Genomic DNA, 24,713 nt, shown 5'->3' with positions numbered 1-24,713 from the left:
CCCCCCCCAATGTACACCACCCTACCCCGACCCCCCCCCCAATGTACACCACCCTACCCTGACCTCCCCCAATGTACACCACCCTACCCCGACCTCCCCCAATGTACACCACCCTACCCCGACCTCCCCCCAATGTACACCACCCTACCCCGACCTCCCCCAATGTACACCACCCTACCCCGACCTCCCCCAATGTACACCACCCCACCCCACCCCGACCCCCCCAATGTACACCACCCTACCCCGACCTCCCCCCCAAATGTACACCACCCTACCCCGACCTCCCCCCCAATGTACACCACCCTACCCCGACCCCCCCCCAATGTACACCACCCTACCCCGACCTCCCCCCAATGAACACCACCCTACCCCGACCCCCTCAACGTACACCACCCTACCCTGACACCCCCCAATGTACACCACCCTACCCCGACCTCCCCCAATGTACACCACCCTACCCCGACCTCCCCCCAATGTACACCACCCTACCCCGACCTCCCCCCCAATGTACACCACCCTACCCCGACCTCCCCCAATGTACACCACCCTACCCCGACCTCCCCCCAATGTACACCACCCTACCCCGACCTCCCCCCCAATGTACACCACCCTACCCCGACCCCCTCAACGTACACCACCCTACCCCGACCCCCCCAATGAACACCACCCAACCCCGACCCCCCCAATGTACACCACCCTACCCCAACCCCCCCCCCCAATGAACACCACCCAACCCCGACCCCCCCAATGTACACCACCCTACCCCAACCCCCCCAATGAACACCACCCTACACCGATCCCTTCAATGTACACCGATGTTTGATGGCAAACACACCATGACAAACTGTAGGAGCCATTATCTACCCTGGGCAGTGGGACAGGGGGGTATCACACACTTCACACAGCCACTTACCAGCTTGGTTGGTGGTGATGTTGACGGAAGCAAACTGCGGTGAGTATGGACTTTGGTCGGTCACTCCATTCACGGCCTGGACCTCGAAGGTGTACTGTGTGTGGGCCAGGAGATCACTGATGTAGACCCGGGGCTCAGTGAGGCCCAGCTGCCGGGGGGCAAACTGTACATTATCTCCACAGCGAGTGCAGGCCCCACGGCCGGATCCACCAGCTCTTACAGATGATGTTGTAGACCAAATCTTCACGACCACCAGAATCACGAGGAGGAGACCATTCCAACATCAGAGAGGTCTCATTCACACTGGAGATGACCGTCTGTGGAGCCGATGGAGTGGCTGAGAAGAACAAGAGAAAGAGATCAGGGGGTGAGGAGGAGGAGGAAGAGGGAGAGGTCAGGGGGTGATGAGGAGGAGGAAGAGGGAGAGGTCAGGGGGTTGAGGAGGAGGAAGAGGGAGAGGTCAGGGGTGATGAGGAGGAGGAAGAGGGAGAGGTCAGGGGGTGAGGAGGAGGAAGAGGGAGAGGTCAGGGGGTGAGGAGGAGGAGGAAGAGGGAGAGGTCAGGGGGTGAGGAGGAGGAGGAAGAGGGAGAGGTCAGGGGGTGAGGAGGAGGAGGAAGAGGGAGAGGTCAGGGGGTGATGAGGAGGAGGAAGAGGGAGAGGTCAGGGGGTGAGGAGGAGGAGGAAGAGGGAGAGGTCAGGGGGTGATGAGGAGGAGGAAGAGGGAGAGGTCAGGGGGTGAGGAGGAGGAGGAAGAGGGAGAGGTCAGGGGGTGAGGAGGAAGAGGGAGAGGTCAGGGGGTGAGGAGGAGGAAGAGGGAGAGGTCTAGGGGTGAGGAGGAGAGAGAGGCCGGGGGCGGGGGGAGGGAGGGGTCAGGAGAGAGAGGTCAAGGGGTGAGGAGGGGGAGGAGAGAGAGGTCAGGGGGTGGGGAGGGGGAGGAGAGAGAGGTCAGGGGGTGGGGAGGGGGAGGAGAGAGAGGTTAGGGAGGGGGAGGAGAGAGAGGTTAGGGAGGGGAGGAGAGAGAGGTCAGGGGGTGGGGAGGGGGAGGAGAGAGAGGTCAGGGGGTGGGGAGGGGGAGGAGAGAGAGGTCAGGGGGTGGGTAGGGGGAGGAGAGAGAGGTCAGGGGGTGGGTAGGGGGAGGAGAGAGAGGTCAGGGGGTGGGGAGGGGGAGGAGAGAGAGGTTAGGGAGGGGGAGGGAGAGAGAGGTCAGGGGGTGGGGAGGAGAGAGAGGTCAGGGGGTGAGGAGGGGGAGGAGAGAGAGGTCAGGGGTGGGGAGGGGGAGGAGAGAGAGGTCAGGGGGTGGGGAGGGGGAGGAGAGAGAGGTCAGTGGGTGGGGAGGGGGAGGAGAGAGAGGTCAGGGGGTGGGGAGAGGGAGGAGAGAGAGGTCAGGGGGTGGGGAGGGGGAGGAGAGAGAGGTCAGGGGGTGGGGAGGGGGAGGAGAGAGAGGTCAGGGGGTGGGGGAGAGGGAGGAGAGAGAGGTCAGGGGGTGGGGAGGGGGAGGAGAGAGAGGTCAGGGGGTGGGGAGGAGAGAGAGGTCAGGGGGTGGGGAGGGGGAGGAGAGAGAGGTCAGGGGGTGGGGAGGGGGAGGGAGAGAGAGGTCAGGGGGTGGGGAGGAGAGAGAGGTCAGGGGGTGAGGAGGGGGAGGAGAGAGAGGTCAGGGGGTGGGGAGGGGGAGGAGAGAGAGGTCAGGGGGTGGGGAGGGGGAGGAGAGAGAGGTCAGGGGGTGGGGAGAGGGAGGAGAGAGAGGTCAGGGGGTGGGGAGGGGGAGGAGAGAGAGGTCAGGGGGTGGGGAGGAGAGAGAGGTCAGGGGGTGGGGAGGGGGAGGAGAGAGAGGTCAGGGGGTGGGGAGGGGAGGAGAGAGAGGTCAGGGGGTGGGGAGAGGGAGGAGAGAGAGGTCAGGGGGTGGGGAGGGGAGGAGAGAGAGGTCAGGGGGTGGGGAGGGGGAGGAGAGGGGTTAGGGAGGGGGAGGAGAGAGAGGTCAGGGGGTGGGGAGGGGGAGGGAGAGAGAGGTCAGGGGGTGGGGAGGAGCTCTATCCTATATGTACATGGTAGGATGTGGTATGTAGGTGGTTCGGTGGGTATGTACACAGTAGGGGGATGTAGGTGGTTTGGTGGGCAAGTACATGGTATGGTGTGGTATGTAGAGGGCTCAGTGGGTATGTACACAGTAGGGGGTATGTAGGTGGTTCGGTGGGTAGGTACACAGTGGGGTGTGGTATGTAGAGGGCTCAGTGGGTATGTATATGGTATGGTGTGTAGGTGGTTCGGTGTGTAAGTACACAGTTGGGGGTATGAAGGTGGTTCGGTGGGTAGGTACACGGTAGGGTGTGGTATGTAGAGGGCTCAGTGGGTATGTACATGGGTAGGAGGGATGTAGGTGGTTTCGGTGGGTAAGTACACAGTTGAGGGTATGTAGGTGGTTTGGTGGGTAGGTACACAGCATGGCTCTATGTGTTGGGGGTATGAAGGTGGTTCGGTGGGCAAGTACACAGTAGGGGGTATGTAGGTGGTTCGGTGGGTAAGTACACAGTAGGGGGTATGTAGGTGGTTCGGTGGGTAGGTACACAGTTGGGCGTGATATGTAGAGGGATCAGTGGGTATATACATGGGTAGGAGGGATGTAGGTGGTTCGGTGGGTAGGTACACGGTAGGGTGTGGTATGTAGAGGGCTCAGTGGGTAAGTACACAGTAGGAGGGATGTAGGTGGTTTGGTGGGTAAGTACAAGGTAGGGTGTGATATGTAGAGGGCTCAGTGGGTATGCAGATGGGTAGGAGGGATGTAGGTGGTTCGGTGGGTAGGTACACAGTTGGGTGTGATATGTAGAGGGCTCAGTGGGTAAGTACACAGTAGGGGGTATGTAGGTGGTTCGGTGGGTAAGTACACAGTAGGGGGTATGTAGGTGGTTTGGTGGGTAGGTACACGGTAGGGTGTGGTATGTAGAGGGCTCAGTGGGTAAGTACACAGTAGAAGGGATGTAGGTGGTTCGGTGGGTATGTACATGGGAAGGAGGGATGTAGGTGGTTCGGTGGGTAGGTACACGGTAGGGTGTGGTATGTAGAGGGCTCAGTGGGTAAGTACACAGTAGGGGGTATGTAGGTGGTTTGGTGGGTAGGTACACGGTAGGGTGTGGTATGTAGAGGGCTCAGTGGGTGGGAGTAGAAGGGATGTAGGTGGTTCGGTGGGTAGGTACACAGTAGGGTGTGATATGTAGAGGGCTCAGTGGGTATGTACATGGGTAGGAGGGATGTAGGTGGTTCGGTGGGTAGGTATAAGGTAGGGTGTGGTATGTAGAGGGCTCAGTGGGTATGTACATGGGAAGGAGCGATGTAGGTGGTTTGGTGGGTAAGTACACAGTAGGGGGCATGTAGGTGGTTCGGTGGGTAGGTACACAGTTGGGTGTGATATGTAGAGGGCTCAGTGGGTATGTACATGGGTAGGAGGGATGTAGGTGGTTCGGTGGGTAGGTACACGGTAGGGTGTGGTATGTAGAGGGCTCAGTGGGTATTAACATGGGTAGGAGGGATGTAGGTGGTTCGGTGGGTAGGTATAAGGTAGGGTGTGGTATGTAGAGGGCTCAGTGGGTATGTACATGTGAAGGAGCGATGTAGGTGGTTTGGTGGGTAAGTACACAGTAGGGGGTATGTAGGTGGTTCGGTGGGTAGGTACACAGTTGGGTGTGATATGTAGAGGGCTCAGTGGGTATGTACATGGGTAGGAGGGATGTAGGTGGTTCGGTGGGTAGGTACACGGTAGGGTGTGGTATGTAGAGGGCTCAGTGGGTATTAACATGGGTAGGAGGGATGTAGGTGGTTTGGTGGGTAGGTACACAGTTGGGCGTGATATGTAGAGGGCTCAGTGGGTATTTACATGGGTAGGAGGGATGTAGGTGGTTCGGTGGGTAGGTACACGGTAGGGTGTGGTATGTAGAGGGCTCAGTGGGTAAGTACACAGTAGAAGGGATGTAGGTGGTTCGGTGGGAAGGTACACGGTAGGGTGTGGTATGTAGAGGGCTCAGTGGGTATGTACATGGGAAGGAGGGATGTAGGTGGTTCGGTGGGTAGGTACACAGTAGGGTGTGATATGTAGAGGGCTCAGTGGGTAAGTACACAGTAGAAGGGATGTAGGTGGTTCGGTGGGTAGGTACACGGTAGGGTGTGGTATGTAGAGGGCTCAGTGGGTATGTACATGGGAAGGAGGGATGTAGGTGGTTCGGTGGGTAGGTACACAGTTGGGTGTGATATGTAGAGGGCTCAGTGGGTATGTACATGGGTAGGAGGGATGTAGGTGGTTCGGTGGGTAAGTACACAGTTGAGGGGATGTAGGTGGTTCGGTGGGTATGTACACGGTAGGGTGTGGTATGTAGAGGGCTCAGTGGGTAAGTACACAGTAGAAGGGATGTAGGTGGTTCGGTGGGTAGGTACATGGGAAGGAGGGATGTAGGTGGTTCGGTGGGTAGGTACACGGTAGGGTGTGGTATGTAGAGGGCTCAGTGGGTATGTACATGGGAAGGAGGGATGTAGGTGGTTCGGTGGGTAGGTACACGGTAGGGTGTGGTATGTAGAGGGCTCAGTGGGTATGTACACAGTAGGAGGGATGTAGGTGGTTCGGTGGGTAGGTACACGGTAGGGTGTGGTATGTAGAGGGCTCAGTGGGTATGTACATGGGAAGGAGGGATGTAGGTGGTTCGGTGGGTAGGTACACGGTAGGGTGTGATATGTAGAGGGCTCAGTGGGTAAGTACACAGTAGGAGGGATGTAGGTGGTTCGGTGGGTAGGTACATGGGAAGGAGGGATGTAGGTGGTTCGGTGGGTAGGTACACGGTAGGGTGTGGTATGTAGAGGGCTCAGTGGGTAAGTACACAGTAGGAGGGATGTAGGTGGTTTGGTGGGTAGGTACACGGTAGGGTGTGATATGTAGAGGGCTCAGTGGGTATGTACATGGGTAGGAGGGATGTAGGTGGTTCGGTGGGTAGGTACACAGTTGGGCGTGATATGTAGAGGGCTCAGTGGGTATGTACATGGGAAGGAGCGATGTAGGTGGTTCGGTGGGTAAGTACACAGTAGGGGGTATGTAGGTGGTTCGGTGGGTAGGTACACGGTAGGGTGTGATATGTAGAGGGCTCAGTGGGTAAGTACACAGTAGAAGGGATGTAGGTGGTTCGGTGGGTAGGTACACGGTAGGGTGTGATATGTAGAGGGCTCAGTGGGTAAGTACACAGTAGGGGGTATGTAGGTGGTTCGGTGGGTAGGTACACGGTAGGGTGTGATATGTAGAGGGCTCAGTGGGTATGTACATGGGAAGGAGCGATGTAGGTGGTTCGGTGGGTAGGTACACGGTAGGGTGTGATATGTAGAGGGCTCAGTGGGTAAGTACACAGTTGAGGGGATGTAGGTGGTTCGTGGGTAGGTACACGGTAGGGTGTGGTATGTAGAGGGCTCAGTGGGTATGTACATGGGAAGGAGGGATGTAGGTGGTTCGGTGGGTAGGTACACAGCATGGCTCTATGTGTTGGGGGTATGAAGACGTCTCAGCGTGTGATTGGTTCCAGCTGGAGGGATTATTTCATCTCTGTTGAGGGTCTTTCTGGGAATTGTTTCTTCTCTATTTTGGCAGAAAGCTGATAGATTCCGCCCCCCCCTCCGCCTCGCCCCCCCCCTCGCCCCCCCCCCCCCATGGCTGGCTGGAGTCGGGTTTCAGGCCTCATTCACATCCAGCGCTGAGACATTTGTAAGCCATTAGCGGTGTGTGGGGGAAGGGTGCCGTAGATTGGCTTCCCTCGTACAGAGTGTCCGCGCCTGTCGGTGTCCTCCTCATCCTTACCATCCCCCACCCCCCTAGAGTCTGTGCAGCAAGGCAATGCATTCTTCAGTTGGATTCCAGGCAGGAACTGTGATGTGCGCAGGGAAATGTCTTCCTCTCAGCAACACAACTTATTATCTCTGTACACTCCGCATAAACCCCCCCGGACAGGAAGACACTTACTGGTACACGGCATCTCCAGGGGGTCCGAGTCGGCTCGGTAGTACCCTGATCGGCACACGCAGTTGGTGGCCCCCTCTGAGGTGGTGCGGCTGTTAATGGGGCAGTGCAGGCAGTTCTCGTCACCCTGATTCGGCTTGAACATCCCAGAGGGACACCCTGAAACAAAAGAAATGACTGTTATAGAAGTGTAATTCACTCCAAATATCCACAAAAAAGACCCCCTAAAATATACCCCCCCCCCCCCCCCCAACATATCCCCAAACCACACAATGGTCCCAAATTATCTGCTAAACCAATTCCTTCAAGACAATCAATAATAGGAACAAAATGTCTTCTACTGAAGAAACCAGAAATGTCCACCAGGTTCCCCAATCTTCAATGTAGTGGAAGGATTGAGGACATCGGAGTACAGACGGCACCGGGCAGGAAGGTCAGGCTCTGTGTAGGTTCCCCAATCTTCATTGTAGTGGAAGGATTGAGGACATCGGAGTACAGACGGCACCGGGCAGGAAGGTCAGGCTCTGTGTAGGTTCCCCAATCTTCAATGTAGTGGAAGGATTGAGGACATTGGCGTACAGACGGCACCGGGCAGGAAGGTCCGGCTCTGTGTAGGTTCCCCAATCTTCCATGTAGTGGAAGGATTGAGGACATCGGAGTACAGACGGCACCGGGCAGGAAGGTCAGGCTCTGTGTAGGTTCCCCAATCTTCATTGTAGTGGAAGGATTGAGGACATCGGAGTACAGACGGCACCGGGCAGGAAGGTCAGGCTCTGTGTAGGTTCCCCAATCTTCAATGTAGTGGAAGGATTGAGGACATCGGAGTACAGACGGCACTGGGCAGGAAGGTCAGGCTCTGTGTAGGTTCCCCAATCTTCATTGTAGTGGAAGGATTGAGGACATCGGAGTACAGACGGCACCGGGCAGGAAGGTCTGGCTCTGTGTAGGTTCCCCAATCTTCATTGTAGTGGAAGGATTGAGGACATCGGAGTACAGACGGCACCGGGCAGGAAGGTCCGGCTCTGTGTAGGTTCCCCAATCTTCAATGTAGTGGAAGGATTGAGGACATCGGAGTACAGACGGCACCGGGCAGGAAGGTCCGGCTCTGTGTAGGTTCCCCAATCTTCAATGTAGTGGAAGGATTGAGGACATCGGAGTACAGACGGCACCGGGCAGGAAGGTCCGGCTCTGTGTAGGTTCCCCAATCTTCAATGTAGTGGAAGGATTGAGGACATCGGAGTACAGACGGCACCGGGCAGGAAGGTCAGGCTCTGTGTAGGTTCCCCAATCTTCAATGTAGTGGAAGGATTGAGGACATCGGAGTACAGACGGCACCGGGCAGGAAGGTCCGGCTCTGTGTAGGTTCCCCAATCTTCAATGTAGTGGAAGGATTGAGGACATCGGAGTACAGACGGCACCGGGCAGGAAGGTCCGGCTCTGTGTAGGTTCCCCAATCTTCAATGTAGTGGAAGGATTGAGGACATCGGAGTACAGACGGCACCGGGCAGGAAGGTCAGGCTCTGTGTAGGTTCCCCAATCTTCAATGTAGTGGAAGGATTGAGGACATCGGAGTACAGACGGCACCGGGCAGGAAGGTCCGGCTCTGTGTAGGTTCCCCAATCTTCAATGTAGTGGAAGGATTGAGGACATCGGCGTACAGACGGCACCGGGCAGGAAGGTCCGGCTCTGTGTAGGTTCCCCAATCTTCAATGTAGTGGAAGGATTGAGGACATCGGAGTACAGACGGCACCGGGCAGGAAGGTCCGGCTCTGTGTAGGTTCCCCAATCTTCAATGTAGTGGAAGGATTGAGGACATCGGAGTACAGACGGCACCGGGCAGGAAGGTCAGGCTCTGTGTAGGTTCCCCAATCTTCAATGTAGTGGAAGGATTGAGGACATCGGAGTACAGACGGCACCGGGCAGGAAGGTCCGGCTCTGTGTAGGTTCCCCAATCTTCAATGTAGTGGAAGGATTGAGGACATCGGAGTACAGACGGCACCGGGCAGGAAGGTCAGGCTCTGTGTAGGTTCCCCAATCTTCAATGTAGTGGAAGGATTGAGGACATCGGAGTACAGACGGCACCGGGCAGGAAGGTCCGGCTCTGTGTAGGTTCCCCAATCTTCAATGTAGTGGAAGGATTGAGGACATCGGAGTACAGACGGCACCGGGCAGGAAGGTCCGGCTCTGTGCAGGTTCCCCAATCTTCAATGTAGTGGAAGGATTGAGGACATCGGAGTACAGACGGCACCGGGCAGGAAGGTCAGGCTCTGTGTAGGTTCCCCAATCTTCAATGTAGTGGAAGGATTGAGGACATCGGCGTACAGACGGCACCGGGCAGGAAGGTCAGGCTCTGTGTAGGTTCCCCAATCTTCAATGTAGTGGAAGGATTGAGGACATCGGAGTACAGACGGCACCGGGCAGGAAGGTCCGGCTCTGTGCAGGTTCCTGGGAGGTGCAGATTCATCATTGGAAGACAAACGTAGTGAATATCATTACAACGAGTCATCGCTTCCTAGGAAGATCGATCTTATTTATAACACTTGTGTGGGATTCTCTTGCACTAGGCAGCCAGTTTTGGGGTACAGTTTTCTGGGTTCTGTGGGCGCTGTATTCACTTCTAAAAGATTTCAGAATGTTAAAAGGTGAGGATATAGCGGCTGCGGGATTCCAATACACAGGGGTTTGATACCAGAGTACAAAATCCCGGGGTTTTCCCAGAAGAGAATCTAGAGTTGGGAAATGAGGTGGCAACACTTCCAGGGGAGGGGGACTGAAGGCCGCAGGGAGAGCATGGAGAAGCACAGACATCCAGGCAGCCCAAAGAAATACGTTCACCATCATATCACTGTATTCATACCAAAATCCCCATTATCCACAGAGGAGACCCATTAGGATAAAGATGGTGACAGTCCACAGAGGAGACATGACGAAGATGGCGACAGTCCACAGAGGAGACCCGTCACGATGAAGATGGTGACAGTCCACAGAGGAGACCCGTCACGATGAAGATGGTGACAGTCCACAGAGGAGACCCGTCACGATGAAGATGGTGACAGTCCACAGAGGAGACCCGTCACGATGAAGATGGTGACAGTCCACAGAGGAGACCAGTCACGATGAAGATGGTGAGAGTCCACAGAGGAGACCCATTAGGATAAAGATGGTGACAGTCCACAGAGGAGACATGACAAAGATGGCGAGAGTCCACAGAGGAGACCAGTCACGATGAAGATGATGACAGTCCACAGAGGAGACCAGTCACGATGAAGATGGTGAGAGTCCACAGAGGAGACCAGTCACGATGAAGATGGTGAGAGTCCACAGAGGAGACCCGTCACGATGAAGATGGTGACAGTCCACAGAGGAGACCCGTCACGATGAAGATTGTGACAAGTCCACGGAGGAGACCCGTCACGATGAAGATGGTGACAGTCCACAGAGGAGACCCATCACGATGAAGATGGTGACAGTCCACAGAGGAGACCCGTCATGATGAAGATGGTGACAGTCCACAGAGGAGACCAGTCACGATGAAGATGGTGACAGTCCACAGAGGAGACCAGTCACGATGAAGATTGTGACAAGTCCACAGAGGAGACCAGTCACGATGAAGATTGTGACAAGTCCACAGAGGAGACCAGTCACGATGAAGATTGTGACAAGTCCACAGAGGAGACCAGTCACGATGAAGATGGTGACAAGTCCACAGAGGAGACCAGTCACGGTGAAGATTGTGACAAGTCCACAGAGGAGACACATCCCGATGAAGATGGTGACAAGTCCACAGAGGAGACCCGTTATGATAAAGATGGTGAGAGTCCACAGAGGAGACCGGAGATGATGAAGCTGGTGAGAGTCCACAGAGGAGACATGATGAAAATAGTCCACAGAGGATACATGATGAAGATGGTGAGAGTCCACAGAGGAGACCAGAGATGATGAAGATGGTGAGAGTCCACAGAGGAGACCAGAGATGATGAAGCTGGTGAGAGTCCACAGAGGAGACCAGAGATGATGAAGCTGGTGAGAGTCCACAGAGGAGACCAGAGATGATGAAGATGGTGAGAGTCCACAGAGGAGACCAGAGAAGATGATGAAGATGGTGAGAGTCCACAGAGGAGACCAGAGAAGATGATGAAGATGGTGAGAGTCCACAGAGGAGACCAGAGATGATGAAGCTGGTGAGAGTCCACAGAGGAGACCAGAGATGATGAAGCTGGTGAGAGTCCACAGAGGAGACCAGAGATGATGAAGATGGTGAGAGTCCACAGAGGAGACCAGAGAAGATGATGAAGATGGTGAGAGTCCGCAGAGGAGACCCATTATGATGAAGATGGTGAGAGTCCACAGAGGAGACCAGAGATGATGAAGATGGTGAGAGTCCACAGAGGAGATCAGAGAAGATGATGAAGATGGTGAGAGTCCACAGAGGAGACATGATGAAGATGGTGAGAGTCCACAGAGGAGACCCGTTATGATGAAGATGGTGACAGTCCACAGAGGAGACCAGAGATGATGAAGATGGTGACAGTCCACAGAGGAGACCAGAGATGATGAAGATGGTGACAGTCCACAGAGGAGACCCGTTATGATGAAGATGGTGAGAGTCCACAGAGAAGACCAGAGATGATGAAGATGGTGAGAGTCCACAGAGGAGACCAGAGATGATGAAGATGGTGAGAGTCCGCAGAGGAGACATGATGAAGATGGTGAGAGTCCACAGAGAAGACCAGAGATGATGAAGATGGTGAGAGTCCACAGAGGAGACCAGAGATGATGAAGATGGTGAGAGTCCGCAGAGGAGACATGATGAAGATGGTGAGAGTCCACAGAGAAGACCAGAGATGATGAAGATGGTGAGAGTCCACAGAGAAGACCAGAGATGATGAAGATGGTGAGAGTCCACAGAGGAGACCAGAGATGATGAAGATGGTGAGAGTCCACAGAGAAGACCAGAGATGATGAAGATGGTGACAGTCCACAGAGGAGACCAGAGATGATGAAGATGGTGAGAGTCCCTAATTTCCCCATCTACACATACAATGTGGAGTCATTCCCGCTATACCATTGTGTTCGAGACTTCCCATCAGCATCAGAGTGTTGCTGACTACAGATGGTGGCACCAATCATTTGGGAAGATTCCAACAGGCTGGGTGTAGAGAAGTTAATCGGTAGACTGACTACCAGACTGCCCATACATTATTTGAAATTTGAACCAGCCAAATTTTGATCCATGTATGGCCGCCTTCTGGAAGAGTCCACCATGATACGACTGAACCTCATTAATCTCTATAAGACGGTAATGGAGGACATAGCACAATCTGCCAGTGCGGGGTGATAGATGGGGGTCAGTCCGGCTCATCTATATCCTGATACCCCCCCCCCCCCCGGCTTCTCCACACCGCACAGGTGGTCTGACCGTCTGTCACCGTTCTAGAACCATACAGAAGACCTCCGGCCACCCCTCACTGCTGACGTAATAATGGCTCATTAATGTAAACTATGAGTGAAAGACGCTGAGCACCAATCTCTGGGGGGACGCAGGGGCTGACAGTAACAGGGGGACCCCTGAGTCAGGAGAAGGAGACCGGACCTCAGTTTACACGACTACAAAGAGGAGAAAAAAGGGAATTATTAACACACAGAACGGCGGAGCCGAGCCTAATCCAAACACTGGCAGCACAACGTATGGCGTCCATTCATCAATCTCTCAATAACATTCCTGTCCTGGAATCACAGCGACATCTCCTCACCCAACGCCAAACTACCAGGCGAGATTTCCCCACAGCCAACCCATCGGCTGCAGGCAAGACAGGACTGAGACCAAATAAGAGCAGAACATTCCAGAAACCTAATGGCTCGGATAATCCGGCATTCTATGGAGTATGGAGCAGGGATATGCACCGAAATACTGAACATAACTTCATACAATGTACCTGGAATACCCCCCCCCATACAATGTACCTGGAATACCCCCCCCCCCCATACAATGTACCTGGAATACCCCCCCCCCCCCCCATACAATGTACCTGGAATACCCCCCCTTCATACAATGTACCTGGAATACCCCCCCCCACCCCATACAATGTACCTGGAATACCCCCCCTTCATACAATGTACCTGCAATACCCCCCCTTCATACAATGTACCTGGAATACCCCCCCCCCCCCCCCATACAATGTACCTGGAATACCCCCCCCATACAATGTACCTGGAATACCCCCCCCCCTTCATACAATGTACCTGGAATACCCCCCCCCCATACAATGTACCTGGAATACCCCCCCCCCCACCCCATACAATGTACCTGGAATACCCCCCCTTCATACAATGTACCTGGAATACCCCCCCCCCCACCCCTTACAATGTACCTGGAATACCCCCCCTTCATTCAATGTACCTGGAATACCCCCCCCCCCCATACAATGTACCTGGAATACCCCCCCCCCTTCATACAATGTACCTGGAATACCCCCCCGCCCATACAATGTACCTGGAATACCCCCCCTTCATACAATGTACCTGGAATACCCCCCCCTTCATACAATGTACCTGGAATACCCCCCCCCCCATACAATGTACCTGGAATACCCCCCCCCCCCATACAATGTACCTGGAATACCCCCCCTTCATACAATGTACCTGGAATACCCCCCCCTTCATACAATGTACCTGGAATACCCCCCCATACAATGTACCTGGAATACCCCCCCCATACAATGTACCTGGAATACCCCCCCCCCCATACAATGTACCTGGAATACCCCCCCCCCCCCCCCATACCAAACATCTGCCCATCATTTCTAGGGACACTGCTGAGCAGAGTATATCCAGTCTGGGGGCACTTTAGTAAGGACTCTGCTGAACAGAATACAGGGGGGAAATAATGATTTGATCCCTGCAGATTGTGTGAGTTTGCCCACTTACATATAAATGGGGGGTGTATAATTTTTATCATAGGTGTATTTTATATGACAGAGACAGAATATCAACCAAAAATCCAGAAAAAACACATGATACAAATGTTATAAATGGAGTAAAATAAGTATTTGATCCCCAACCAACCAACAATAATTCTGCCCCCCACAGACTGGCTACAGGAGGTGCTCATGTGGTCACAGATTAGTCCTGTCAGTGTAAGAAGACAACTGTTGCAACAATTATTCGCAAATGGAGGAAATACAAAATACCCATCAATCTCCCTCAGTCTGGAGCTCCATGCAAGATTTTTCCGCATGGGGTGAGGATGGTCATGAGAAACGTGAGGGATCCGCCCAGAACTACATGGGAGGAGCTTGTGAATTATCTCAAAGCAGTTGGGACCACAGTCACCAAACAAACCATTGGTAACACAATACGCTGCCATGGATTGAAATCCTGCAGCACTCGCATGGTTCCCCTTTCTCAGGAAGGCCCATGTACAATCATGCCAATGAACATCTAAATGATTCAGAGAAGGATTGGGAGGAAGTGTTGTGGTCAGATGAGACCAAAATTCAGCTCTTTGGCATTCACTCAACTTGACGTGTTTGGAGGAAAAAAAATGCTGACTATGAAGAACGCCATCCCTACAGTCGCCCTCCCTACAGTCACCTTCCCTACAGTCACCGTCCCTACAGTCACCGTCCCTACAGTCACCATCCCTACAGTCGCTGTCCCTACAGTCGCCGTTACCTACAGTCGCTGTCCCTACAGTCACCCTCCCTACAGTCACCCTCCCTACAGTCGTCGTCCCTACAGTCGCCGTCCCTACAGTCGCCTTCCCTACAGTCAAATCCCTACAGTCACCGTCCCTACAGTCACCGTCCCTACAGTCACCGTCCCTACAGTCACCCTCCCCTACAGTCACCCTCCCCTACAGTCACCCTCCCCTACAGTCACCCTCCCTCTGGCTGATGGTGGGGGTGTAATGGTGTGGGGGGGCTGGAGGGAGCGGGGGTGACGGTTCTGGCTGATGGTGGGGGAGGAGGGAGCGGGGGTGACGGTTCTGGCTGGTGGTGGGGGTGTAATGGTGTGGGGGAGGAGGGAGCGGGGGGTGACGGGGTTCTGGCTGGTGGTGGTGGTGTAATGGTGTGAGGGAGGAGGGGGGGGGGGTGTAATGATTTAGGCTGGTGGGGGTGTAATGGTGTGAGGGAGGAGGGGGGGGGTGTAATGATTTAGGCTGGTGGTGGTGGGGGTGTAATGGTGTGTGGGGGGGGGGGATTTGCACACTTTGGGCCCCTTTAGTGGTATAAACACCACGGCCGGAGTATATTTGCTGACCATATCCATCCCTTTATGACTCCGGTGTCCCCATCTTCTGATGGCTCCTCCCATCTTCTGATGGCTCCTCCCAGCAGGATAATGCACCATGTCACAAAGCTCCAATCCTCCGCTGATCCTTGGGTCGCCTCCGCTGATCCTTGGGTCTCCTCCGCTGATCCTAGGGTCGCCTCCGCTGATCCTCGGGTCGCCTCCGCTGATCCTCGGGTCGCCTCCGCTGATCCTCGGGTCGCCTCCGCTGATCCTCGGGTCGCCTCCGCTGATCCTAGGGTCTCCTCCGCTGATCCTTGGGTCTCCTCCGCTGATCCTTGGGTCTCCTTCGCTGATCCTCGGGTCTCCTCCGCTGATCCTCGGGTCTCCTCCGCTGATCCTAGGGTCGCCTCCGCTGATCCTCGGGTCTCCTCCGCTGATCCTAGGGTCGCCTCCGCTGATCCTCGGGTCTCCTCCGCTGATCCTAGGGTCTCCTCCGCTGATCCTCGGGTCGCCTCCGCTGATCCTCGGGTCTCCTCCGCTGATCCTCGGGTCGCTTCCGCTGATCCTCGGGTCGCCTCCGCTGATCCTCGGGTCGCCTCCGCTGATCCTCGGGTCGCCTCCGCTGATCCTCGGGTCGCCTCCGCTGATCCTCGGGTCGCCTCCGCTGATCCTCGGGTCTCCTCCGCTGATCCTCGGGTCTCCTCCGCTGATCCTCGGGTCTCCTCCGCTGATCCTCTGGTCGCCTCCGCTGATCCTCTGGTCGCCTCCGCTGATCCTCGGGTCGCCTCTGCTGATCCTAGGGTCTCCTCCGCTGATCCTAGGGTCTCCTCCGCTGATCCTAGGGTCTCCTCCGCTGATCCTCGGGTCTCCTCCGCTGATCCTCGGGTCGCCTCTGCTGATCCTCGGGTCTCCTCCGCTGATCCTCGGGTCGCCTCCGCTGATCTGGAAGGATTCAGATGAGAACTTTTCCTGGTCATCGAGGAGAATGATTGAAGGAAGGATCACCATGACAGCCGGGAGTTCTCAGGAGCCGCCATAGAATTGTTGGAGGTGATCATTGAGCCTTCACTGGGTACATCATACATGAGCCCCCCCTCTGCCAATCTCTGAGCCCCCCCCACCCCCCATCCCATGAGAATGGAGATAAACAATGACCCCCTACAGGTGCCACGGCAGTGAGGACGTCCCATCATGGAGATCTCCTCTGTCACAGCGGGATCCGCACCATGATTATTCCAATATGAGGACCTCCACCACAACAATGTGTTTTCCATTCCCCATCCCACAACCATCGGCTTCTGTGCACTCCGCAGACACACGTCGTGGCTCCCGTCCCAATCCCGCCATCTTGTCCCAGTGTGGAGTCACCGAGCCAACGTTCCACAACCAGGACAGCTGTACCAGGAATATCGGCGTCTCTCCCAGCAGAACCACAAGTCCCAGAACACCACGAGAGCTGGCATCTCTCCCAGCAGAACCACAAGTCCCAGAACACCACGAGAGCTGGCATTTCTCTCATGGCAGAACCACAAGTCCCAGAACACCACGAGAGCCGGCATCTCTGACAGCAGAACAACAAGTCCCAACATGCCACGACAGCTGGCACAATCCATGGCATTCATTCGGAGACGGGACATTTCCTGGTGAGATTTGGTGAAGGGAGGAGAACTGGCCGGAGGTGGATTTTGTATTACGGCTTCTTCCCACCAACCTGTGAGGATAAAGAGCAATGACACCAGTGGTCATTTCACCTCACTCAGAGGACCTGGAGACTGGGCAGCACAGCTCACACTCTAACAGGTAAACAGAGGCACTCACCGCCTCTAAAGTTCCCATCCAGGTGGCGCAGTGACCACCCATGGACCATCCAGGGGGTTCAGAGACCACCCAGGTGGTGCAGAGACCATCCAGGGGTGCAGAGACCACCCATGGACCATCCAGGGGGTTCAGAGACCACCCAGGGGGTGCAGAGACCAACAAGGGGCCATCCAGGGGGCGCAGAGACCACCCAGGGGGTGCACAGACCATCCAGGGATGCAGAGACCAACCAGGGACCACCCAGGGGGTGCAGAAACCATCTGGGAGACGCAGAGACCATTCAGGAGGTGCAGAGACCATCCAGAGACCACCCAGGGGGTACAGAGTCCGCCCAGGGGTGCAGAGACCACTCAGACTACCCAGGTGGTGCAGAGACCAACCAGGGGGTTGTAGAGACCATCTGTGGGTACTCAAGGTGAGGACATGAAGCTGAGGAGCGATCACCTGAGTAAGCGGCCACCCTGCGGTAAGCTGATCACATGTACTGGCGGCATCACGCTGTAGTGCGCTGCCGGCACTCACCACACTAAGCCTCACCCATAGGTTCTGATCCCATGTACTGGCGGCACTTACCACACTAAGCCTCACCCATAGGTTCTGATCCCATGTACTGGCGGCACTTACCACACTAAGCCTCGCCCATAGGTTCTGGTCACATGACCTCATTGCAATGATGACCAACAGCTAATTTACATAAAATGGAGAACATTGCGGCAGGAAGTACGGCGGTCACAATAACCGGCGCGCTCCTCATCGCACGCTATAAATAGCTCCTTATAATTGGGTGTGATGAGGACGCTGCGATTTTTATAGTTTCCCAGCATGCAGCACTCTAATCTCTGAATGTCACCGGTCGGCGTTCAGCTCTGCCGGAAATTGAGCTGGTAATTGAGGACTCTGGATAGCGGTCCGGTCACAGCCGACGTTCCTGGCCCTGTCCAGGCCGCCATCTCAGCCATGGAGCAGGAAATTAAATTACCATCAGAGGTGGGGGGTCAGTCCCACCGATATTCACTTCTTATTCGAGTCTCCACCTCGGCCAATCACCACAACAATCCGAACCTTTCCAGTTCTGCGGATCGGAAAGTTCACGGGAGGACAAGGATGACCCCTCACAGGTTCATCATCCGCAACGCGTGAGAAGCCAAACTCCACGTCCAGGCGTCTGCAGAAAATCAGGAAGAGAATTTCCATCTTGACATGTGGAGGAGCGGAGGACATCTCAGGAGCATTAATCAAGCCATGGGTGAGATCCGGAGAGTCTCGGCACTTCTCCGGCAGAGTCTGCCTTCTCTCATACTGCCAAGATGGTGCGGAATCCATTTCATACAATAATCTGTCTGGTATGGAAAAAATGCTGAATTTATCCCCTCCATTTCTCCGGCCTGTCAGGACGGATGAATCACGGGGCCTATATGGGGGCCAAACTGGCGTTACTTCACCGTCAATGGTTAATGAGCTGCGGCAGCTCGGCTCTCCGTCCCCCCCCCCACCCGCAGGCACAAGACGAAGTCTGACACAACCAAAGCCAAGCTGTCAGCGGAGACCCCAGATTCCGGGAGCAGATGGTACCGCGCCGACCATGGAAAGACGCTCCAACATTCATCTACAACAAATCTGTCCTACCAATTACACGGCGAGGACCAACACCGACACGTGCCGAGGAGCTTCCCGAACCTCCGATCAGCTCACACAATTCTGAATCCTTCCTTCGGAGAGGAAAAGACTGGAGACCCAATATTCACAAGATTATCAGACACCCCAAGAGTGGAGACCCTGGAGCCCAATATTCCAGGTGATCGCAGACCATCAAACACCCCCGGACTGGAGACCCTAGAGGCCAATATTCCAGAGACCACTGGAGGCCAATATTACAGAGACCACAGACACCCCAAGACTGGAGACCCTGGAGCCCAATATTCCAGAGACCACAGACCATCAGACACCCCAGGACTGGAGACCCTGGAGCCCAATATTCCAGGTGATCGCAGACCATCAAACACCCCCGGACTGGAGACCCTAGAGGCCAATATTCCAGAGACCACAGACATCCCAAGACTGGAGACTCTGGAGGCCAATATTCCAGAGACCACTGGAGGCCAATATTACAGAGACCATCAGACACCCCAAGACTGGAGACCCTGGAGGCCAATAATCCAGAGACCGCAGACCATCAGACACCCCAAGACTGGAGACCCTGGAGCCCAATATTCCAGAGACCACTGGAGGCCAATATTACAGAGACCATCAGACACCCCAAGACTGGAGACCCTGGAGGCCAATAATCCAGAGACCGCAGACCATCAGACACCCCAAGACTGGAGACCCTGGAGCCCAATATTCCAGAGACCACTGGAGGCCAATATTACAGAGACCACAGACACCCCAAGACTGGAGACCCTGGAGGCCAATATTGCAGAGACCACAGACCATCAAACACCCCAAGACTGGAGACTCTGGAGGCCAATAATCCAGAGACCGCAGACCATCAGACACCCCAGGACTGGAGACCCTGGAGCCCAATATTCCAGAGACCACAGACCAACAAACACCCCTGGACTGGAGACCCTGGAGGCCAATATTCCAGAGACCACAGACCAATAAACACCCCAAGACTGGAGACCCTGGAGGCCAATATTCCAGAGACCACAGACCAATAAACACCCCAAGACTGGAGACCCTGGAGGCCAATATTCCAGAGACCACAGACCATCAAACACCCCAGGACTGGAGACCCTGGAGGCCAATATTCCAGAGACCACAGACCATCAAACACCCCAGGACTGGAGACCCTGGAGGCCAATATTCCAGAGACCACAGACCAATAAACACCCCAGGACTGGAGACCCTGGAGGCCAATATTCCAGAGACCACAGACCATCAAACACCCCAGGACTGGAGACCCTGGAGGCCAATATTCCAGAGACCACAGACCAATAAACACCCCAGGACTGGAGACCCTGGAGCCCAATATTCCAGAGACCACAGACCAATAAACACCCCAAGACTGGAGACCCTGGAGGCCAATATTCCAGAGACCACAGACCAATAAACACCCCAAGACTGGAGACCCTGGAGGCCAATATTCCAGAGACCACAGACCATCAAACACCCCAGGACTGGAGACCCTGGAGGCCAATATTCCAGAGACCACAGACCAACAAACACCCCAGGACTGGAGACCCTAGAGGCCAATATTCCAGAGACCACAGACCAACAAACACCCCAGGACTGGAGACCCTAGAGGCCAATATTCCAGAGACCACAGACCAACAAACACCCCAGGACTGGAGACCCTAGAGGCCAATATTACAGAGACCACAGACACCCCAAGACTGGAGACTCTGGAGGCCAATAATCCAGAGAACACAGACCATCAGACACCCCCAGACTGGAGACTCTGGAGGCCAATAATCCAGAGAACACAGACCATCAGACACGACCAGACTGGAGAGAAGTCTCCAGAATGGGAGGATCACCCCCCAACCGGCATCTGTCCTATGGGAGGCACATTGTCCTCCTCCTGGAAATGTCATGATAATCCTCCGGCTTCAGTACTCTGACCCATGAAGAATGCAGATAGGCGTTGTGACGTTACTTGTTCGCTGGGTCACAGCGCAGCGCTAACATTGGCGGTGTATGAGGGGGGAGATATAAGGGGGGGCGATATAAGGGGGGGTTCTGTGGCAGCACTAACATTGGCGGTGTATGGGGGGGGGCGATATAAGGGGGGGCTCTGTGGCAGTGATAACATTGGCGGTGTATGGGGGGGGGGCGATATAAGGGGGGGCGATATAAGGGGGGGCTCTGTGGCAGCACTAACATTGGCGGTGTATGGGGGGGGCGATATAAGGGGGGGCTCTGTGGCAGTGATAACATTGGCGGTGTATGGGGGGGCAATATAAGGGGGGCTCTGAGGTATCACAATGCAGCGAATCGCTGAAAATGGCCCCGACTAGCCGGTCGCTCTGCACTGGAAATGGGCTGCTGTTACTATGGCGACGCACAGATCGGCGCCCCTGCTGGGTACAGAGGGGCGAGGTGAACAGACGGCCGCTGACTGCGCCAAACCTTTCTTGGTCGCCTCAGCCAGACACGTGCGCCACCGCCGGGAGACGCCAGGAGTGCGGAGCAGACCCGGCACTTCCAGCCTCCCATGACATTCCCCCTCTGTCCCACAATGCACTGGGGGGTGGGCACAGAGTTTGGGAAGGTGTCAGGCCGTGGACTCTGCAGTGATTGAAGTATAAGGATCACCTCGGCGATCAGGTGACGTGGGGGAGGGGGGATTAGGATGATGGGGCGGGTGTTGGATTTCATCGACATTCCAAATCACCGAACTTTGCACGTTAACCCTTCGGTGCCCCAGCAATGGCAGGAAACGGCTCCTTAAAGTGCAATCACCGAGCGTCATTAACCCCGGAGCGATCAGCCGCTCAATTATCCTCCAATTTCACGTTTTCTTTGGCGTTTTGCTTTTCCAAACACTTTAGCGCTCTGCGGGGAAAAGCAGACGAGAGAAATTCCTTCATAATTGCGGCATCCGAGCGATGGCGGCGCCACCTCTGCAATACAGAGAAACCGGGGGGGGGGGGGGGGGACAGTTATCTGGTTAAGGAGACGCTGCACCAAAACCGACATCTATTCAGCCATCCAATACTCAGGCAGTCGAGGGTTAAATCTCCAACAAAGGCGGAAAATTACCAGCGTGCCGGACAGATGTAGCCGGTGATCCCGCCAGGTACGGTGATCCCGCCAGGTACGGTGATCCCGCCAGGTACGGTGATCCCCCCAGGTACGGTGATCCCGCCAGGTACGGTGATCCCGCCAGGTACGGTGATCCCGCCAGGTACAGTGATCCCCCCAGGTACGGTGATCCCCCAGGTACGGTGATCCCCCCAGGTACAGTGATCCCGCCAGGTACAGTGATCCCCCCAGGTACAGTGATCCCGCCAGGTACAGTGATCCCGCCAGGTACAGTGATCCCCCCAGGTACAGTGATCCCCCCAGGTACAGTGATCCCGCCAGGTACAGTGATCCCCCCAGGTACAGTGATCCCCCCAGGTACAGTGATCCCCCCAGGTACGGTGATCCCGCCAGGTACAGTGATCCCCCCAGGTACAGTGATCCCCCCAGGTACAGTGATCCCGCCAGGTACGGTGATCCCCCCAGGTACGGTGATCCCGCCAGGTACAGTGATCCCCCCAGGTACGGTGATCCCCCCAGGTACGGTGATCCCCCCAGGTACAGTGATCCCGCCAGGTACGGTGATCCCGCCAGGTACGGTGATCCCGCCAGGTACGGTGATCCCCCCAGGTACGGTGATCCCGCCAGGTACGGTGATCCCGCCAGGTACGGTGATCCCGCCAGGTACGGTGATCCCGCCAGGTACAGTGATCCCCCCAGGTACGGTGATCCCCCAGGTACGGTGATCCCCCCAGGTACAGTGATCCCGCCAGGTACAGTGATCCCCCCAGGTACAGTGATCCCGCCAGGTACAGTGATCCCCCCAGGTACAGTGATCCCCCCAGGTACAGTGATCCCGCCAGGTACAGTGATCCCCCCAGGTACAGTGATCCCCCCAGGTACGGTGATCCCGCCAGGTACAGTGATCCCCCCAGGTACAGTGATCCCGCCAGGTACGGTGATCCCGCCAGGTACAGTGATCCCGCCAGGTACAGTGATCCCCCCAGGTACGGTGATCCCCCCAGGTACGGTGATCCCCCAGGTACGGTGATCCCCCCAGGTACAGTGATCCCGCCAGGTACAGTGATCCCCCCAGGTACAGTGATCCCGCCAGGTACAGTGATCCCCCCAGGTACAGTGATCCCCCCAGGTACAGTGATCCCGCCAGGTACAGTGATCCCCCCAGGTACAGTGATCCCCCCAGGTACGGTGATCCCGCCAGGTACAGTGATCCCCCCAGGTACAGTGATCCCGCCAGGTACAGTGATCCCGCCAGGTACAGTGATCCCCCCAGGTACAGTGATCCCCCCAGGTACGGTGATCCCGCCAGGTACAGTGATCCCCCCAGGTACAGTGATCCCGCCAGGTACGGTGATCCCGCCAGGTACAGTGATCCCGCCAGGTACAGTGATCCCCCCAGGTACGGTGATCCCCCCAGGTACGGTGATCCCCCAGGTACGGTGATCCCCCCAGGTACAGTGATCCCGCCAGGTACAGTGATCCCCCCAGGTACAGTGATCCCGCCAGGTACAGTGATCCCCCCAGGTACAGTGATCCCCCCAGGTACAGTGATCCCGCCAGGTACAGTGATCCCCCCAGGTACAGTGATCCCCCCAGGTACGGTGATCCCGCCAGGTACAGTGATCCCCCCAGGTACAGTGATCCCGCCAGGTACGGTGATCCCGCCAGGTACAGTGATCCCGCCAGGTACAGTGATCCCCCCAGGTACGGTGATCCCCCCAGGTACGGTGATCCCGCCAGGTACAGTGATCCCCCCAGGTACGGTGATCCCGCCAGGTACAGTGATCCCGCCAGGTACGGTGATCCCGCCAGGTACGGAGTGCTGAGCTGTGCAATAAATCACCACCACTGCGCCCTGGTAGAACCTCTTCTGGTCCGACATCCGGCAGAGCCAGGCCAAGTCTAGGAAGACTGCGGGGTCTCCGCCATCCTCCGGGACCATCCAAGCTCAGGGTGAGGAACCCCCAAAACCAGAAATTCTCTAAGCAGTTGTACCGCCATGTGGTGGAATCCACGGTGAAATATGAGATACATATCACTACTCCTTGGTCCTCTAGAAACTCATCACCCCTCAGTCCTCACTACTCCCCAGGAACTTCACTGTTCCTCAGAAACCTCACCGCTCCTCAACACTCCCCTAGGAGCCTCACCGCTCCTCAACACTCCCCTAGGAGCCTCGCCGCACCTCAACACTCCCCCAGGAGCCTCACCGCTCCTCAACACTCCCCTAGGAGCCTCGCCGCTCCTCAACACTCCCCTAGGAGCCTCGCCGCTCCTCAACACTCCCCTAGGAGCCTCGCTGCTCCTCAACACTCCCCTAGGAGCCTCACCGCTCCTCAACACTCCCCTAGGAGCCTCACCGCTCCTCAACACTCCCCTAGGAGCCTCACCGCTCCTCAACACTCCCCTAGGAGCCTCGCCGCTCCTCAACACTCCCCTAGGAGCCTCGCTGCTCCTCAACACTCCCCAGGAGCCTCACCGCTCCTCAACACTCCCCTAGGAGCCTCGCCGCTCCTCAACACTCCCCTAGGAGCCTCGCCGCTCCTCAACACTCCCCAGGAGCCTCGCTGCTCCTCAACACTCCCCAGGAGCCTCACTGCTCCTCAACACTCCCCAGGAGCCTCGCCGCTCCTCAACACTCCCCTAGGAGCCTCACTTCTCCTCAACACTCCCCAGGAGCCTCACTGCTCCTCAACACTCCCCAGGAGCCTCACCACTCCCAAGGAACCTCGCCGCTCCCCCAGAAACCTCACTGCTCCTCATTCCCCAGGAGCATCGCCACTCCCAAGGATCCTCACCACTCCCAAGGATCCTCACCACTCCCAGGGATCCTCACCACTCCCCAGTCCTAAGAAACCTCACAGCTCCTCATTACGTACAGGGGTATGGCCAGTGTGTCAGCAAGGGGCACGCTAATGTATGGGGGCATGGCCGGTATGTCTGCAAGGGGCACACTAATGTACAAGGGCATGGCCGGTATGTCAGCATGGGGCACCCTATTTTACAGGGGCATAGCCGGTATGTCAGTGGGGGGGACGCTCCAATGGATGGGGGGCATGGCCG

General features: G+C 56.1%; 1 protein-coding gene across 1 annotated transcript in view; it reads right to left on the bottom strand.

The window, feature by feature from the left end:
• LOC309543960 (ephrin type-B receptor 2-like) overlaps positions 1 to 24,713 on the bottom strand; it is a gene marked incomplete at its 3' end in the record, with an annotated part of 89,327 nt that overhangs the window by 36,620 nt on the left and 27,994 nt on the right. Inside the window, 3 exon segments of the mRNA XM_082276366.1 lie at positions 914 to 1,121; positions 1,123 to 1,250; positions 6,894 to 7,049. Of these exon segments, the coding sequence (XP_082132492.1) occupies positions 914 to 1,121; positions 1,123 to 1,250; positions 6,894 to 7,049 (492 nt within the window).

The sequence above is a fragment of the Pelophylax lessonae genome, assembly GCF_965119305.1.
Source record: "Pelophylax lessonae genome assembly, contig: HAP1_SCAFFOLD_538, whole genome shotgun sequence".
Taxonomy (NCBI): Eukaryota; Metazoa; Chordata; class Amphibia; order Anura; family Ranidae; genus Pelophylax; species Pelophylax lessonae.
The sequence above is the reverse complement of the archived record's forward strand: the minus strand, read 5'-3'. Positions and strand labels throughout refer to the sequence as shown.